This window comes from Mirounga angustirostris, unplaced genomic scaffold (genome assembly GCF_029215605.1).
Source record: "Mirounga angustirostris isolate CCGP_5_RB_7025 unplaced genomic scaffold, mMirAng1.0.hap1 SCAF_5, whole genome shotgun sequence".
Classification (NCBI taxonomy): domain Eukaryota; kingdom Metazoa; phylum Chordata; class Mammalia; order Carnivora; family Phocidae; genus Mirounga; species Mirounga angustirostris.
In genome coordinates, this window is record NW_026991713.1 from 148230109 (window position 1) to 148248464 (window position 18356).

Below are 18356 nucleotides of genomic sequence, written 5' to 3' on the forward strand. Positions count from 1 at the left end.
TTTATTTTATTTTTATTTTTTAAGTAACAAATAAATTTTTTAAATTAAAAAATAATTTAAAAATAAAAATGTAATGGCAGATAAGTAAAGTCATTTTTCTCAAGACTGGTGGTGGTCCTCAGGCTGGAATTTGGGAAACACTTTCCCAGGCCAGGAGCCCAAGCTACCTCTTGGGGGGCTTCAGTGAAGTCTGGCCAGAACAGAAGGGATTGGGGTGCCACCTAGTGGGGATCAAGGGAGGGAGGGCACTGGGGGGCAGGGAGGGGAGGTGGCCTCAGACTGGACGTGCCTTCTGTGACATGTCCACCCCACCCTGGTGCCACATTGAGGAGCCGTGACAGTTTCGGGGTCTTACCTCTGCTCTTTGCCTCCTAGGCTGGGCTCTGTCTTAGGCCCCCAGGCTTTTCCCAAACTGGTGAGGATCCTCGAGGCCTTTTCCTCACTTCAGCATCTGGAGTAAGTATGGACGCGGGCACCCTCAGGTTTTGATAGCCTCAAACCCTGCCCCTGGCGAAGGTGCACACAGGAGGACCGACCTTCTCTGTCCTACCCTCCCTCCCTCCCTCTCTCCTGCGGCTTCCTCAGTGTGGTTGGTGGGAAGGACCAGATGACCCCACTGCAGGGAAGGGAGGACAGATGAGAGAATGCCCAAGAATAAAAAAGGTTGAGTCCTTTTGTGACCTCTGGAACTCCTTTCCCTCCCTGGGCTCCCATGCTGTTCCATCTGGGAGCAGGAGCCCATTGCACAGTTGTGGTCCCAAGAGGGTTAAGGAAGTTGCCAGAGCTCACAGGGCTCCCAGGGAAAACAAACAAACAAAAAACTGATTCATGTCTGTGGGGAGTCAGAACCTTGTCCCCTGGCTGGCCAACTGGTCAGCCGCCCGGGGATGCAGATTTGCTCTGGAAAGTTTGCCTATGGTGTGTCCAAGGTGGGGGTGGGGGTGGGGGTGGGGGTGGGAGGAGGCTGGCCTCCTGGGTGTGGGCTGATGGCCCCTCTGTCTGATTCCACCCACAGCCTGGACTCGCTGAGTGAGAACAAGATCGGGGATGAGGGTGTCGAGCAGTTGTCAGCCACCTTCCCTCGGCTGAGGGCCCTGGAGACTCTCAAGTGAGTGCTGGAGCTGCCCTTCCTGCTGCATTGGGTTTTTGTGTTTTTCCGTTCACTCACCCATTCAGTTGTTTCTTGATTGAATCACGCGCAAACGCTCATTTGTTAATTTAATTGGCGAATACCAAAGGAGCACCTACTATGTGCAGCCACCATTCCGGGCCTTGCAGACCCAGATTTTTTTTTTTTTTGACGATTTTATTTATTTGAGAGAGAGAATGAGAGAGAGCGAGTACATGAGAGGGAGGAGGGTCAGAGGGAGAAGCAGACTCCCGGCCGAGCAGGGAGCCCGATGCGGGACTCGATCCCGGGACTCCAGGATCATGACCTGAGCCGAAGGCAGTCGCTTAACCAACTGAGCCACCCAGGCACCCGCAGACCCAGCTTTAAACAGAACAAACAAAGCCCCTGACCTCAGTGAACTCCTCGTAAACAAGCAAACAAATAAATCCGTGATTATGAAGCACACACTGATGAACGTAAATAACATTTAAGGAGAGGAAGTTACACTGGGCGGTGTGAGACGAGAGACGGACTAGGATGTGTCACTAAAACATTATCATCAAAATAGTAAATATTTATTTAAAAAAAAAAAAAAAGGAGCACCTGGGTGGCTCAATCAGTTGAGCGTCCAACCCTTGATTTCAGCTCAGGTCTTGATCTCAGGGTTGCGAGTTCAAACCCGGCGTTGGGCTCAAAAAACACCTGTCCTGGGTTTTGGGAAGTGGATGGATGTGATGTAGGAGGATCTGCATGATTGTTTACTGAACGTGGAGGGGATCATCAAAGTCTGTCCACGCTCTGCTTCATAACTGGGCCCGGGATGGCAGCAGGGTTCACTTTGGAATTTCCTTGACTGTAGGACATTGAGACTTGCCCAGTAATTTATAGTATTCTAGGTGATGCTGTGGGTAAGCTAGATCCTCTCTCCGCCCCCACCACTCCTTTCTTTGTCCCTCCCTCTCCTACCTTTCCTTCCTGTCTTTTTCCCACCCACTTAAGTATCGAACACCTACTATGTACTTGGCATTGATGTAGGTACAGGGATACAGTAACCAAAATAACAGACCTGCCATTAAACAAATAATATGAACACGTATTCAGTTCTAGTTGGGAAATGTGGTCCAAAGGGAAAAGAAGGATGATATCAAATCATAGAACAGGTGTGGGGGGCATGACCTCTCTCTATTTTCATCCTCACCCCCACATCCCACGCAGCCAAGGGCGGCACAGTATCTTTCTATTTACTAAGAATCAGCCTGTTACCCACGACTCTCCTCGAGGTAGACAGACATGTGTTTGCTGCTCGGGCCACCCTGTGGGGAAGTGAAAGTTCCCCAGCTCTGCCCCGGAGTGGGTGGGCACGGATGGGGAGGGGCGTGAGAGTTTGGTCCTGAGCCCTTCCCCTCGCTGTGTCCCTGCAGCTTGTCCCAGAACAGCATCACCGACGTGGGCGCCTGCAAGCTCGCCGAGGCCCTGCCCTCCCTGGCTGCGTCCCTCCTCAGACTGAGGTGAGCGGGCCCCCCTCACCAAGCTGGCGGGCTGGGGGAGGGTGGAGAGCCACACCACCACCCCGCACAAGAGGATAGCAAGGGCCTGGGGAAATGCACCTGACAAACCGGGCAAGTTGCTTACTCGTTTGGAAAATGGGTACCATCCCAGTGGCCTATGGAAAGCGCTTGGCGCAATGCCTGGCTCTAGTGCACAGTAAATATTGGTCTTCTTTCCCCAGGGGATGGCAGGACTGAGCCTTTTCTGGAGTGCAGTGGTGATGGTTTCTAGAAGCTGACCGTGCGTGCATTGGCGGCCTTGGCTGGCTCTTGCAGCTCACACAGTGCCTGCACTGCCACCTTCTGGTCGGCCTTGGCATAGCACTTTTTGCTTTTGATGACTTCCAGCCTGCCTCCCTGGTGGTCCCAGGACTGATGAGGGGAGTTCAGACCAGAGCCCCAGCCCTTCAGCTCAGCCTTGCCAGCTCTCTTCTCTCTCCAGGCTTTCCTACTCCTTCCTCAGCCTTCATCCCCTGCCAAGGACAGCCAGAGCCACATTCCCAGGGGAGATGGTATCTGGTTCATCTAGTTATTGACGCATCCACCGTTTATCGTTCCAGCCAGGGTCACCATGTGCAGCTGTATGGGTTGTGTATTGTGCAAATCATAGTCTATGTGATTGTCACTCCCCAGAGTTGTGCAGGGCATCTAATTACCTCTAATATCAACCATGGGCCAGTACTTGTGCTAGGAACTAGAGATTCAGCTATGAACAAAACAAATATTCCCTTGCTTTCAAGCTTCTTGCCTAATAGATAAGCACATGTACAAACAAAATATTTTTAAATAGTGATTTGTACGGGGGAGGAAACTAACAAGGGCCCAGGAGGGTACAATGGGGAGTACTGAATTCATCAAGGAGGTCAGGAGACCCCCTTCCATGGGAGGTGCTCAGGAACAAGCATTCCAGGAGGAGGGAACAGAAGATGCAAAGGCCTTGAGGTGGGAAAGAGTTCTGTCTTTGCCAGGAGGGCCACTGTGGCTGGCTAAAGAGAATGAGGGACAGCAGGTGGGAAATGAGGTGGGAGAGGTAGGGGAGGCCAGAATATGCAGGGAGACCTTCATAGGTCCGGAGAGGGCTTTTGGAGTTTTTCCATTGTGAATGGAGAAGCATATGGGGCAAATGGGGGCAATATCTGATACGACTGACATTTTAGAAAACACTGCTAATTAAACCATGGCATTCATTGATGATCAGACACATCTGGATCCCAATGATATTCAGATGTGAACATGTACATCTTGGCATCGATGAAATATGGGAAGAATCCTCTGTCTGTGGGAGGAGGGGGAAGCCCCCTGGATTCTAAGACCCCCTGCCCCCAGGAAGGAATTGTAAAGCCTCCGCCTGGTTCTGGCCCTGTGACATCAGGAGATGCCGGAGGTTAACCTTCATCTGCTTTGCTGCAGTGTAGACCTGCTGCTTTTACATGCAGCCCTGCAGTGTAACCCCGAAGCTGAGTCATGGCGAAGTCATGGCCTTGAAATGAGAACCTCGGGAGCACCTGGCGTGTTAAAGGGATGATTGTTACCAAGTGTACACCCATCGCTTTATTTACCATGCTGCTCACGGTAGCTGTGACCACACCGAGAAACCCGTGCTGGCCCAGTGGTTCTGGTTTTTTCTCTCCCCTAGTATTCCCCAGTGCTGGTCATGCCATCTACGGTAACTCATATAACCGTCACCATCCCCCCCCTTCATCCCCTGCCCCAGGGGGTAGTAATAACCACAGCTAGGATTTAGTCATTTCACGTGCCGGGCTCTGTTTTGGGTGTTGTACCAGCATGAACTCATTTACTCCTCCCTGCGATTACTCTATCGTGCCCATTTTCTGGAGGAGCAAACTGAGTCACAGAGGAGTTAAGTAACTTGCCAAAGGTCACACAGGCCACAAGCCCCGGAGCTGGGATTTGAACTTGGGAAAATCTCGGCCAGGAGTCTCTGGGCCTCAGGTTGCCCCTCTGTAAAATGGGGCAGGGATCTGCCTGGACGTGGATCCCCATGGGCCCTGACCTCTGTTTCTGGCAGCCTGTACAATAACAGCATCTGTGACATGGGAGCTGAGAGCCTGGCACACGTGCTTCCAGACATGGTGTCCCTCCGGGTGTTGGAGTGAGTGTGGACAGTGGGTGGCAGGGCTCTGGGGCTCGGGGGGACTGTGGGGTCTCCTGCTGCCAGGCTGGGAAGGGCTGCTTGTCGAGAGTGCGGGGGTGGCCTTGGTCGGGGGCTGGATGGCCCCGAGTGAGGGCCAGGCCCCAGGATGGGTTTCTCTCCCCAGCGTCCAGTATAACAAGTTCACGGCTGCTGGGGCCCAGCAGCTAGCTGCCAGCCTGAGAAAGTGCCCTCATGTGGAGACACTGGCGTAAGTCTTGGCCCTCTATGGGTGGAGGGCCCCCAGCTTTCCAGGGGTGCAGCTCCTGTGAGCCTTGAGCTCAAACCCCGCTCTCACCCTCACCAGTGTGGGAACTTGGACGAGCAAACTTTGCCACCCTGGCCTCAGTTTCTTTGTAAAATGGGAGTGGTAATATTTACCCCCAAGCAGTTTTGTGAGGTTCAAATTAATCTTAGAACAGTGGCTGGTACCTGAAAATGCTCAATGTATTAGGGTCAACGATATGAAATCACTTATATTCTATTATTTTGGACCTGGCAAATTTGGCCATTTCATATGGTTCAAACTTATGTGTTATCCCATCACTATGGTGTCTGATGTCTGGTATCAGTACTTTAAATTCTTCCAAGGCACTTTCACCTACATAATCCCTCATATCTTCTAGGGTAGAATTTATAAGCCCCATTTTACAGATGAGGAGAATGAGGCACAGAGAGGCTAACTAACTTTTTGGAGGTCACAAAGCAAGTCAGTAGTAGAACCAGGTCTAAAGAAAGGGGTCTTGGGGCTCCTAGGCCTCTGCGATCCCTATAACCCCACACTGGTCTGGTTCTGCCAGGTGGGAAGTCTCCAAGGGTCTAGGCTGGGTGGTAGGAGAGAATTGGGGCCCCCTTCTCTCCTCTAACCTGGCCCCTGCACGCCATACCTGTTGTAGGATGTGGATGCCCACCATCCCGTTTGGTGTCCATGAACACCTGCAGCAGCTAGACTCACGGATCAGCCTGAGATGAGCTCCGTGATGCCCGGGATGAGGTAACCGAGGTGGGCTTGGACAGGGAGAACTGGGGGTGGGGCGGGGCGGGGGGCGCTGCTGGGTGAGCACCTCGAGACTATGCACCACCTGGGGCCTCCACCTGTGATTGGTGGAGGTGTCTTTACAGGCTTTGGGGACTAGGCCCTGAGCCTCCTGCCTGTGGCCAGGCATGGAGAGGTGGGGGAAGGATGGGGGTGGGGGGATGGTCAGGCATCCACAGCCCTTAGTTTGGGGAAGAACTTCCCTAGAGGTCCCCCCAGCCACCCCTGCCACCTGCCCTGCATGGTCTTCATAGGAATTTGCTCTACATGTTTCTGTGCAAATGTCCCCCGACTTCTGTGCCTCCCCAGCCTGTGATGTCCCCCTCCTCCAATTCCTTCTCATCCCCAGTCTGGACAATGCTCTGTCCATTTGTCCAGCGGCCCCCTCCTGAAGCTCTCTGACCCCGCCTTCTCCTGACCTCTCACAGCATGTTCTCTGAGGACGCTGACCACGCTGGACCTTGAACTGGTTATCTGTGGACACAGTTGTTCTTGGGCCCATGAGCCAAGCAGCCTGGCGCCCAGCCCTGCCGGCTCAGGGTCGGCCCCCACCCAGCCGCGGGAAGGACCTGCTCTGCGGATGGACCTGGGCCCGGCTCCAGGCCCCCTGCGGGGCCCAGGTCGATGGCACCCCTGGCAGATGGGCTGGGTGCCCAGTGGCCGCTGCAGTCCACCCAGGAGCACTGAGGCAGGCCCTGCGGGACGCTCATGACAGTGGTGACCAGGCCAGAGCGGGGGAGCAGGGCGGCCCCATCCCTGCGTCCCCAGGTCCCTGCTGGCCTGGGGAGAAAGCACTTCTCCACGCTGCTCTGCTAATAGGGCACGCTTGGTGCTCTGCGGACACCAGCAGCCTGCCCCGCCTGCTCCTTTGCCAAACTGTGACAGGCAGGGATTCAGTGGCAACTGCTTTGTGTCTGCAGGACTCACTGTTTTTGCACTAACCTGGTTGAGGCCAAAGCTTGGCCTGGTGCAGACACACTGGACTTTAGCTGGAAAGAGCTGACAGTACACTAATGGAGGGGGGAAGGCCTCTCAGCCTTCATTTCTTGTGTTGTGTTTCACTACATTATAAAGGGCTTGTTAAATCTCACGGGCATGTCCACCGTTTGAGTTTATACCGTGATTACCGTTTTGGGGCGCCCACTGTTCGGTTATCGAACGCATCACAAACTCCCCCCAAGATGCAGTGACTTAAAACGACTTTATTCTGCTCCCAGGCCGGTCATGTGGGCTGGGCTCGGTGGGCATGGCAGGTCTCTGCCCCACTCTGCGTCAGTGGGGGCGGCGTGAAGTCTCGGGGACTCCATGCCGGCTGGGGGCCTGGAGCCTTGGTTCCTCTAAGGAACCGACAACAGAGGGGGAGCCTCTCCATGTGTGCTAATTTGGGCTTCCTCATTGCATGGCAGCTGGGTTGAAGGGCGGTCACCCCAACTGGAAGAGGGAGATAGAGACAGAGACCACAGAGAGAGGTATCCTTTTCATGACCCAGCCTTTCGAGTCACATAGCACCTCGTGCTCCATATTCTTTGTCCCGTGGGACAGGGGCCGTGGCTCTCCTACCACTCCCCACGCCCCCTGGCCCCCCGGCAGAATCCACTGTGGCCCAAGTCCTGTCTCTCCAGACAGGATCTTCCTACGGCATCCCAAGCTTTAGTGGCGTATTTGTTATTTGGGGCTCGGGAAGGTTGATGCCCCGTAAGCCTTGCAAGAGGGGATATTTCCCTCTGCCTCTGTCTGACTTGGCGTTCTAACCTGGGAGCCGCTTCTTAGTTGAGCCGGCATCTTGCCTTGGCCATGCCGAGCCTGGAAGGGACCTGGAAGCTTTGCTGTCTACACCGAGGGCTGCCAGCTCAGCTGGTTATTTTTACTGGAGCACGGCCTGCTTGGTCAGAAGTCCCAATTCGGGACAAACTGGCTTTCTCCTGGCAGCAGCTCTGTGGCACCAGCCCTGGTGGCCGGTTCCCAGACTCTCCTCCTCTTCCCAGAAAGTGGGAGTAAGGGGTCAGGAGGATCAGAGGGATTTGGACCCAGCTGCCGAGTTGGCAGTCCCTGCGGAGAAGGATGTTGTCTTCTGCCTTGGCCCCGCTGTGAAGGGCACCGGGCGTTCTGACCCAGGATTGGGTTTTAAATAGCATGGGCATCACTCTGCAGGGACTCCCGTGTGTGCAGCCACAGGGGTGAGCGCCCCTTAGCCAGGTGGGGAGGGCACCATCACAGAGATGTTGTTCCGAGATGACGAACTGTTAATAGTCCGAGGTCATGGTTATTCGTAGTTCTGACTTCTTATACGACAGCTACCATTTACTAAATAAGGTGATACCCGTAAAGTGCTCATCACAGTGGAAGGGCTATAGTAGGTGTTCAGTAAAAATGAGCAACCACGACTTTGTGCCAGTACCACGTTAAGCCCTTCCTGCTCAAAGGGACCACAGCCTAGGGCCAGCAGCAGACTCCAGAGCTAGACCACGTGGGCTCAGTGCCCAGCTCACCACTTGTGCAAATTACTTCTCTGTGCCTCAGTCTCATCGTATGTAAAATGGGCATAATTACAGTACCTTCTTCACTATGCAGAGATTCAAGGAGTTAAGACACTGACAGCAAGAGCCTGGCATACAGCTCAATACTTGCTAGCTGTCCTTGTTATGTATCAATCTGTGCTTTGTTCCTGCCTCTGCCTGGAATGTTATTAGGCCCTTCATATTGGACAACTTCTGATCCTGTAGGACTCGGTTTAAATGACAGCTCCTCAGGAAGGTCTACCAGACCATCCTATTAAATAGACACCCCGACCCCCACTCTCCAAACTGGTCATTGGTTTATTGTTTTCATGCTTATTTGTTGTGGTTGTCTGCTCTTGTCCTAGGACGTGATCTCCAAGAGGGCAGCTCATTTGTCTGCTTTGTTCATTGTTGTGCCCTCCGTACCTTGCAAAGTGCCTGAACATAGTAAGTGCTCAAGAAACGTTTGTGGAATGAATGATCCTCACCACAACTCTGCTTATGTGCTTTGTTCATTCCACAAATATGTAGAAGACACAGTGGGCTACTCAATAAAATGCTCAAGGTTCCTGCTCTGGGAAGTCTTGTATTTTAGTAAATTAGAAAAACTCCCTGGGCAGGGCTGTGTGGTGTGGTTGGGTGGTCCGTGCACTGCACAAAGGCACCTGAACAAGGGGGCAAATGGGGGTTGCAAACCAGTGTGGACTCTGCTTGCCAAGCTGTGAGTCCTGATGCGGAGCGATGTCAGCCCAGCGGGGCACCTCTGTAATTATTAGCACAAAGTCATCTTATGAGGTATGTAAATTACTGTCCCCATTTCACAGATGGGACTTGCCTAAGGCCACACCCCTGTAAAGGAGGGAGTCAAGATGCCAACTCGCCTTTCAGTTTCCATGGAGGGGTGGCTCTCCATTGGTACAGGCACAGTGTGCTGGGATTGCTCTCTGAGAGCCATTTGCTGGGGGGGGGGGGGAGGGCGGGGGGGGGGGCGGGGAGCGATGCCCAGAGGAATAAACTAAAAATAAACTAAATAAATCCTGCTTCCCCTCAGGCCTCTCCCCCATCAGAAACCTCTCCCTTCGCCCGCTCACCTCTTTTCCTGGGCCTCTCAGATGTGTTCTGTTCACAGCCCTTCATGCCCTTTCTTAGCAGCACAGGAAGACGAGGGTTTCTGGGGCTTTTTTTCTCTGGAGTTCTGCGGGGGGCTTGACCCTCCCTCGCCTGTGTCCTCACCCACACGACGGAGCCAAACATTGTGCCTTGTGTAACTCGGTGTACGTGAGGGTGCTTTGAGAAGCATCGGGCACTGTGCAGAATGAGAATCACGGCTATTTTCTGATGAAACTGCAAGTCGACCCAACTTCACCCGTTCACCTGCTCCCTCCCTTCCTGATTCCCTGCGCTGTGGGCACGCAGGGAATACCCGAGCCTCCACCCAAGCCTCCCGTATCTCTGGGATCAAGGCCACTAGGCCTTGGCCACCACGCCCCACAGCCTGGCCCTGGCCTTTCTGGCCTGACCCCCCGCCAGCCTGGCTTGGGGGGAACTCTCCCAGCCCTGCTGGGTCCCAAGCTGGGGAGGTCCTGACTCTTCCACCTTTTGTGGAATGCGACATCCTGCCTAAGGGCTCCTTTCCCAGACTTCCAAAAAAAAAAAAAAAAAGAGGCAGGGCCCCCACAGGCTGGAGTTGCATACATGTTTTAATTGAAAGAAGTCAGCCTCCTAAGTATTGCTTTTACAGGTTTATCAACTCAAGTATTCATACCACTCACATTTTCAAAAATACTTCTGGCCAGAGGAGCAACGTGGCATTCTCCCGGCATGATGTATCAGTCCTGGCAACTTGATGAAGAACAAGCAACTTGAAAGGAGTAAGTCACACCCGACCCTCAGCCCCTGACACGATCTGTGGCTTCTTTTCCTTCTGACTTACTCCCTGAAATAGTCACTGCATCTAAGGCCAGCCTCGGGCCCAACCCGACCGGGCTGGGGTCTCCAGTGGCATCAGATGAAGCTGGGAGTGGCTTCCGTGTGTGTCCGCGGTTTGAAGTATCCTCTCAAAAGATTAAGTGGGAGAAGCAGGTGCAGTCGGGGATGAAGAGCAGGGAGGCAGACTCTGGCTGGGTTCTTGTAAACATCCATCGCAACTGTGAAAGGTCAGAAGCCAAGGCAAGGCCATGTGTGCGGTGCTGCGGGCGGGGGAGGTCCTCGGATGCCCCTGCCTTTCCCCTTGGGCAGGGGCAAAGGCCTTCTGGGCCTGCACTCTCAGTCTCAATCTCTCCGCCCCACCCTCCTGCGTCCGGACGGAAACCTCTCTGTTGGCACGGAGCTTTTGGGGGAAGAAGGCCTAGCGAGAAGGGAAAAGGGGTGTTACCAGCACGAAAGCACTGTCCTGCTGTCCGTCGCCCATTTGGTGGTGGCCTCAGGAGGCTGGGGCGGGGCAGGGAAGCCTTCCTCCAACCCTTGCATTCGGGAACCATCAGAAATCCCAGACGCAGGCTGGTCGTGTTGTCCTACAACTTCTATGAACGCTTTTTTAATGAATTTGCCTGATTTCTAAGGGCCCTGGACGGGACAGCCAGTGCAATTTTCACTTGGGAGAGGAAGGATGGTCCATTCCCGGGAGGGAGGAGGGGGATCCTGGTACCTGAGGAAGGAGGGCAGTGTGCTCAGGGGTCACCCAGGGCCTGCTGGCCAATCTGAGCCCCAGGGCTGCTGAGCAAGCTCGGGTAGTGGGCAGGGCTTGGCAGCACCACCCACCTTGCCCGGAAAATGCTTCGCAGGCTACCGGAAGGCTGTGGCCACAGCCAAGCTACTCAGCAGCCCCACTGCGCTGGTCCTCCAAGACATGGCATCACCCACGGTGCCTGGCCCCTCGGCTGGTCCCCATCTCCCATACCCTTCACTTTACGTGTCTAGCTGGGTGACAACGAAAAATGCACCCTCGCCCCATTTCCAAGGGGCGCCGAGGGGGCAGAACTGCTTCTACTGAGAACTATGCATCTCCCCAAGGTTCAGAGAAGCCAAGTGACCTGAGTCACACAACTGTGACAGGCAGAGCTGCCACTGGACTGGTGGCAAAGGTAGAAACCATCATAATAAGGCAGCTGCCACCCCCTGAGCTTTTACTATGTGCCACGAGCCCCAGGCAGAGGCTGCGGGTGCCTTGCTCCGTTCCTTCCGCTCACCCCTCCAGGGCATGCCGACCTGGCAGCTTCCACCTGCAGGGACCTGCCTCCAAAGCCTGCCTGGCCCCCAGGCCGCAAGTGCAGGCAGAGCCAATGTCTCCCGAGAGCTGCCTTCCAACCAGTGATGACCAGGAAGGCGGGGGGTCAATACCCCAGCTCCTGCACCCTGCAGCTGAGTCTCCACCTACCCTGGTCCCCGGAGTTCCTGAGCAGGACTGAGCAGGGCTGCAGTGGTGACCTACTGGATGACAGAACCCTTTCCTGTCTCACCAACCCACTCCGTACTGGTAGTTCTGGGATCACCTCCCGAATACACGACTTGCACTTGAACCTTGGTTCTGGGGTCTGCTCCTGGGAGAGCAGACCTGAGACAGAGCAGTACCTGTATCATGTCATTCAGCCCTCCTAAAACTCCTGGAACGACACATTATTATGAGTCCAGTTTACAGACAAAGACACTAAGGTTCAGACACAGTAAGTAACTTGTCCAGGATGCTCAGTTCTCCAGGCTTTCGTTCCACTGGAGATTTTCAGCACTACCTAATTTCATACCTCCTGCATGCCAGGTCCTGAGCTGGGTGCTGGGGACCCCGCGATAAATGCGGCCATGCTTTTGAGACACAATCTGGTGAGCAATCGCAGCCCAAGGTAAGACACCCGACAGGAGGGAGCACAGGGGACGGATGGAGCCCAGAGCCCAGGCAAGGCTGTGCCATGAAGAGCATGCCAGATAGGGGGCAGGCTGGTGACAAGGGCACAGCAGGCCCTAGAACCCCCTAGAGTTTGGTACAGGGAAGGAAGCAAGAAGGTAAACCATGGTGGACACACAGCTGGAGAGGGGAGGAGGGGCCAAGTCAGCCACGTTTCTTGTGCTATCTGCCAGATTCACCTTCTAGAGGCCAGCTGGGAACACATCCTTTCACTGCTGAGACCCTCCCTGGCTCCCACTGATGACACAGGCCAAGTCCTTGCATCCTGGGGCCCCAACCCACTCCCCACTGGACCTGGCACGAGGGGGAAGCCAGGGCTGAAGCCAGAGCACTCCCACCAGGAATCCCCCTTCTGCTGACCTCCCTCCAAGGAACTCCTAGGGTTCCCTGTGGTGCCGGTGGTGGTGCTCCCCAGAGCAGGGCTCACTCTAGAGATCTCCAAAGCAGGGGTTCATACTTAAGCCCACTTCAGACTTGTGTGGACTGGGTGTCAGAGAGCACAGAATCACCCCCAGCATGGGGACCCACTCCTCTCCCAATCTCGGTGTCTGCCACAAGCACAGAGTCCAGATAAGCGTCAGTCTGGCTGGAACGTGTCTCCGACACATGCCAATCTCCCATCTGACCAGGTCCAGGGCCCCACAGGCGCCGGCTCTAGCTGGATCCACTACTGTTCTCTGTTTTCACCGCGCTATCTGCAGGGTCACCTTCTATTTATGGCAAGTGATGCCAGGTTTCCACTTCTGATAGTAATAGAAAGTTCCTGTCCTTCCAGAGCATCGCTTCACTTTAAAAAGAGCTCGTTTAAAGAAAACAAGGACACAAATGAGAATTCAAACAAGAGAGCAGAAATTGCTGACAGTGTCATATGGGGTTTCGGAAACCCCGATCAGGGTTGGTCCCACTCCTTCCACAAAGGGCCCAGACAGGCCGGAGACCTGCCCTAAGTCACAGAACAAGGTGAGGACTGCCCCGGTCTCTGTGTCCTTGGCTGGAGGATGTCCTGAGACCACTCATCTGTGCCACCCACTGTGGCTGTTAATCAGTCCCCTTGCTCCTTAACTTGCAAGTCTGGCCTCACAGCAAACCCCCCAATGAGAATCTTGAGAATCTCAGTAACAGGCGGTATTTCTCCAGCACTCTACACTTACCTTGTACTATCTGCTTTAACTCTTGTCCTAGCTCATGTATTCCTCAGAACAACCCTGGGTGGCGGGGGGGTGGGGGGGTGGCCAAGCAGGCTCATCGGGAATTTCAGATGGGGCTCAGAGAGGCTTCAGTACATTGTTCAAGGCCACACAGCTTGCAAAGGGCAGAGGCGGGATTTGAACCTCCGTGGTCTGATCTTTGGTTCATCTCTTTCCTCCCAGGCATCCTGGAGATGCTACAGCTTGCAGAATCCAAAGCAGTGGGCTCTCCGACCTTCTAATATCATTACAGCATGACAGACAATTCATTAGCCGTTGGCTTTTTTTTTCCTTCTTCTTTCTTTCTGAAACTGTAACCTTTCATTCCAGGCTACTCCCGAGAGCTGGACAGAGGAAGTGGCCGGCTGACTCATTTCTGTCATTAAAGAATGACAGCTGGGCACTTGATCCATTTTAAGCAGCAGCGTCTCGGCTCACTCCCTCCGGGGAGAGTGCCTAGTTTGGGATCAGCCCTTGTGTCTGAGGGGTGCTGTCGGGCGATGCTCTGGACAGAGAATCTTGCCTTCCCACGGTCCTCCTGGGGGGCAGTCAGGGCAAGGCCTATCTGTGGGAATCCTGGCTCTGTCCCTTCCTCGCCATGTGACCTCAGGCAAGTTATCTCTCTGGGCCTATTTTCTTCATCTGAAACAGGAGAATGGTACCCACCTCATTGGGATGTTTGTTGTGAGGATGACATGAAGTCACGTCAGTGGAGTGTCTATAATACACGAGGCCTCAGCACGCAGTGGTCCCTCCCCTCCTTCCCACCTGTTCCCAGCTAGCAAACACACCAGGCAGGGGGCCTCCTCAGTGCTGGAGGGCCTTCTGAAAACAGTAGCCCTGTCGCCCTCCAAAGACCTTGTGTGCTGGAAACCCATTGCTCGCTCCTCTTTCCCATGCACCAACCGACCAATTCAAGTGGCTAAAGACAGATGTTACCCAGGGCCAACTGGGTGTCCACCGTGGTCTCAGTGACGGGCTGTGTGCAGGACCTCTGCCTCAGCTAGTCCAAGAGTTCACGGCTGGAGGGGGATGGGAAAGGAGATGCTGCCTGGCTGCCTGCGTCCCTGATGGAAGTCAGTGTTCTGGAGGAACAAGGATTGGTTTCTCAAACCCGGATTCGGCTTTACATGTCAGCTGCTGACCCTCACCAGCTATGGGTTTGTGAAGATTCTTGGTTCAGAACGTGTCTCCAGCTGGTCGGTGCCTCAGACTTAGTGAGGCCCTTCTGAAGGGTCAGCGTTGGCCCAGGCAATGATTTATTTATTATCTTCAATCAAGGCACCTTTTTTTTTTTTTGATCATCAAATTTTTAAAAGGAACCTTTATGTCACTATCATGAATAAATAAAAAACAGAATCATTTCGGGATGCCTGGGTGGCTCAGTCGGTGAAGCGTCCACCTTCGTTCGGCTCAGGTCATCATCTCAGGGTCCTGGGATCAAGTCCCGCATTGGGCTCTCTGCTCAGTGGGGAGTCTGCTTCTCCCTCTCCCTCTGTGCCCCTCCCCTCCGCTCATGCTCTCTCTCTCTCAAATAATAAAATCTTAAAAAAAAAAAAAGAACCACAACAGAATCATTTGTCATAAACAGAAGGCAACGCTAAAAACAAATATGATGAAAATGAAACCATTAGCTCTAGCCAGATACCGCTGGCCTGCAAGACTGAGCCCGGGTCTGGTTTCTCTGGTCAAAGGGAGAAGTAGCAGGTGCCCAAGAGTGGCAGGGCACCGAGAGCCTGGCCACACTCTGCTTCGGGGGCCTCACCTGTACCAGAGGACCTCACTCGAGGAAGCACTGGGAACGTGGCTAGGAGGCCCAACTGACCACCTCATAGCTGGGTATCCGGGATGAGTCACTGAACGTCCGCAAGCCTCAGTTTCCCTCCCTGTATAAGGGAGCTAATGAGCCCTGCCCTTCCTGCTTCGTGGATAATGTGGATGATGCTTTGGGGCAGCTAGGAGATGTGGGAGAGGAAGTTATTTTTAACCACCCAGCCAATTCCCCTGCCAGGAAGGAATCCCAGGAATGAGGCCTTCCCCGTCCAGGGGTGCCCGGAACTAGAGCTTGCTCCCAGCCCCTCCCCAGGCGGGGAGCAGGGAATGGCAGCCGTGATGGCACCAATGGCACCAGCATCCCCTGGACTCACTGGGTACCAGTTATCATCACCCTGGGCTGCTTCAAAAAACAGAGCTGAGGTCCCAGATCCCATCCCAGATCACCCTTTGCCTTAAAGGCACAGCCACATCCTCCCTGGTAATGGGCCCCCAAGAGGAGGAGGCGAGCACCCGAGGAAAGGGGAGGCTTCTCGGGCTCGTCTGCGTCTGACACACCATCAACACAGCACCATTACTAAGGGCTACACACCATTCTTTGAAAAATAAATTCACATTAAAAAAACGGATTTTTGAAAAATGGAAGTACTACAACTAGTGGATTTGATCATAACTATAAGTGATAAAGGGAGAAATAGTAACTTCACAGCGGGGAGACCCAGCAGACACCACCTTAGCCAAGCCATCAAAGTTAACCTCACCAGCGGTGGAACAGACAGACGTCATGGGTCTCCCAGATACCCTAAACTCACTTCTCTGTGGGGCCCCTGTCAACAATGCATCATCTGATAAGCTCAAGAGTAAACATCAGATAAACCCAAATGGAGAGACAGTCTACAAGACACCCGACTTGTACTCCTCCAAAATGTCAATGTCCTGAAAGATAGAGACAGAGTGAGGAGGTCAGGATTGAAGGCAGCTTGAGAGACACAACAATTAAGGAAAAGGGTTATCTGCATGATGGGATCTGGGACCTCAACTCCGCCTTTTGATTGGGAAAGGTCACTACTGGGACAATCTCACAGATCTGAAGAAAGTCACAGACTAGATTGGTCCTAGGCTTGCATCGGGGTTAAATTTGCTGATCTCGACAATTGCACTGCGGTTATGGAAATGAATGTCCTTGATCTAAGAAACTATACAGTGAAATATTTAGGAGTAAAGGAACGCAATGTCTGCAATCGCTTTCAAATGGTTCAGAAAAATAGCTATACATATATGTATACGTGGATATACACACGCACGTATATAGTGCGAGCCCACATTGCCTACGTGAGCGAATGTGGCAAAATGTAAATCCATACAATTGGTGACTCTGGGTGAAGGGTATGGGGAACTTCTTTGCACTCTTCTTGCAACTTTTATATACCTGTGAAGTTATTTCAAAATAAAGTTTTATTTAAGAAACTCAGCAAAAAGGAGGGAGATCTACATAGGAGGCCTGGCAGAGCCATGACCAGCATTCCGAGGTGGGATTTGGGAGCCCCCTCCTGGACCCCCCCTGCAGCCCCTGCGAACCCAGCACTGGGTTGCGGGGCTCAGCTGTCTCACACAGCTTTGCTCCCCTGGCCCCTCACTCCTCCTTTCTGGGCCTCAGCTTCTTTATTTGTGAGATGGGGATAATGCTGCCTGTCCCTTTAACTGTGATCTGGATTTCCCACATGCAGGCTAAGCTTCAGAAGTTCTGGGGGAAAGACAGCAGGTAAATCAGGACTACCAACGGTCAAGTTGAGAGGAGCCCTTCATTTTTTCGACACAAGGACTGTGAGGGTCGTCCTTGGATGAAACCTCCAGTTTGCGTAACTCGGAGACAAGGGAGCTGCACCCCTGGCATCTCAGCTGTCTTGAGGCCCCTAACGGGCCTCTCCTGTCCACAGGGGCAGCGAGCACCCATGCACCCTGTGGCCAGCACGCTTCCAGGTGAGCCTTGTGCTAGGACAGAGCTGGAAGGTCAGCCAGGCCTGCGGTGCCCATGCCTCTCCTCGCCACCATCACCTGTCTCTTGTCTGGACCACAGCTATGGGAGACCGCCTGATTCCCCTCATCTGCCCTGACCGCTCTCCTTCCCCTCACTCCTGGCAGGAGCTCCACCAGCGGCCTGTGGGATCGCCCAAGACTCCAATCTATGGTCCACGTCCCTGCAGAAGGTCTGGGTTTCTGAGCAGAGCGGTGACATGCCAGCCGGGGTGTCCTGCTGCCGTCTCAGGCTACGGACTGGAATGGAGGGACCGGGGCAGGTGGATCAGGAGCAGCTGTGGCCCGAGTCGGGACCCAGAGGCCGGGAGACCCTGCAGTAAGTAGACTGATGGGTCTGGTTCCCCTAGCTCTGTGTCTGAGCTACACCAGGCCCCACCGACTCTGGCAGCAACGTTCCGCAGGCTCTCCATTTCCGGTGCAGAAAGGCTCTCCCCCACAGCCCTCCCTCTGTGCCAGGAACAGCGACAGATCAATCCAGCTGCTCTGCCTCCGCATCGGAAGTGCTGGGATGTGAGGACTCTCCCCGGCTCCCAGGCCAGCCGCAGTGGCCCTTTCTCCTGGGAACGAGGGAGCTCCTGACTCCCCACTCCCTGCGCCATGGCAATGATTAAAACTCTAAGAAAACTGCAGGCCACGGCTTGCTCCGCAGGGCTCCAGATCTCTTGGACTTTGGAGACCACAGGCAGTGGGAAAGCTGTCCTGAGGGTCCCAAGCCAGGAGGGCAGGGTGGGAAGTCTGTCCCAGTGGTCCACACTTGAACCCACCCAGCACTCAGGCAGGCAGTCCTCTGTGACTCATCATGGGATAGAAGAACTCATGCATGATTGCACATGCAGGTTTATACATTTGCAAGAGCCTGAGTGTACACACTTTCCATTATATCTGACTGTTAATGCTAGCAGTGGTTAATAATATATCACTTACTGTACACAGGAAGGTCTGCGAGCTGTACGGGTATCTCACTTAATTCTCACAACGAGGAACATTTCATTACCCCCACTTTTTAGAAGAGAAAACTGACACAGAGGGAGATATGGAACATGCCCAAGGTCACAGCTAGGATTGGGATTTGAACCAGGTTCTTGCTCCTCATCCCAACCCTAATACTGCCTCCTTC

General features: G+C 53.8%; 2 protein-coding genes across 12 annotated transcripts in view; one reads left to right on the forward strand and one right to left on the reverse strand.

Moving 5' to 3' along the window:
• The window catches only part of CIITA (class II major histocompatibility complex transactivator), a 48763-nt gene extending 38562 nt beyond the window's left edge, over positions 1 to 10201 (forward strand). For 3 of the 8 annotated variants that reach the window (XM_064592539.1, XM_045874969.3, XM_045874971.3), the window contains 7 exons: positions 376 to 456; positions 1016 to 1108; positions 2533 to 2619; positions 4688 to 4771; positions 4938 to 5021; positions 5707 to 5804; positions 6275 to 10201. In XM_064592539.1, the coding sequence (XP_064448609.1) occupies positions 376 to 456; positions 1016 to 1108; positions 2533 to 2619; positions 4688 to 4771; positions 4938 to 5021; positions 5707 to 5782 (505 nt within the window). In that variant the 3' untranslated portion in view covers positions 5783 to 5804; positions 6275 to 10201. Of the gene's footprint in view, positions 1 to 375; positions 457 to 1015; positions 1109 to 2532; positions 2620 to 4687; positions 4772 to 4937; positions 5022 to 5706; positions 5814 to 6274 lie in introns of all 8 variants that reach the window. The other 5 variants (XM_045874970.3, XM_064592541.1, XM_064592540.1 and 2 more) reach the window with 5 other exon arrangements.
• The window catches only part of DEXI (Dexi homolog), a 34877-nt gene that overhangs the window by 12585 nt on the left and 3936 nt on the right, over positions 1 to 18356 (reverse strand). Inside the window, exons 2-3 of one of the 4 annotated variants that reach the window (XR_010411843.1) lie at positions 9436 to 10691; positions 356 to 451 (exon numbers count right to left, since the gene is read on the reverse strand). The gene's annotated coding sequence lies outside the window, so the exon portion shown is untranslated. Of the gene's footprint in view, positions 1 to 355; positions 7278 to 9435; positions 10692 to 18356 lie in introns of those variants that run through there. The other 3 variants (XR_010411844.1, XR_010411845.1, XM_045874974.3) reach the window with 3 other exon arrangements.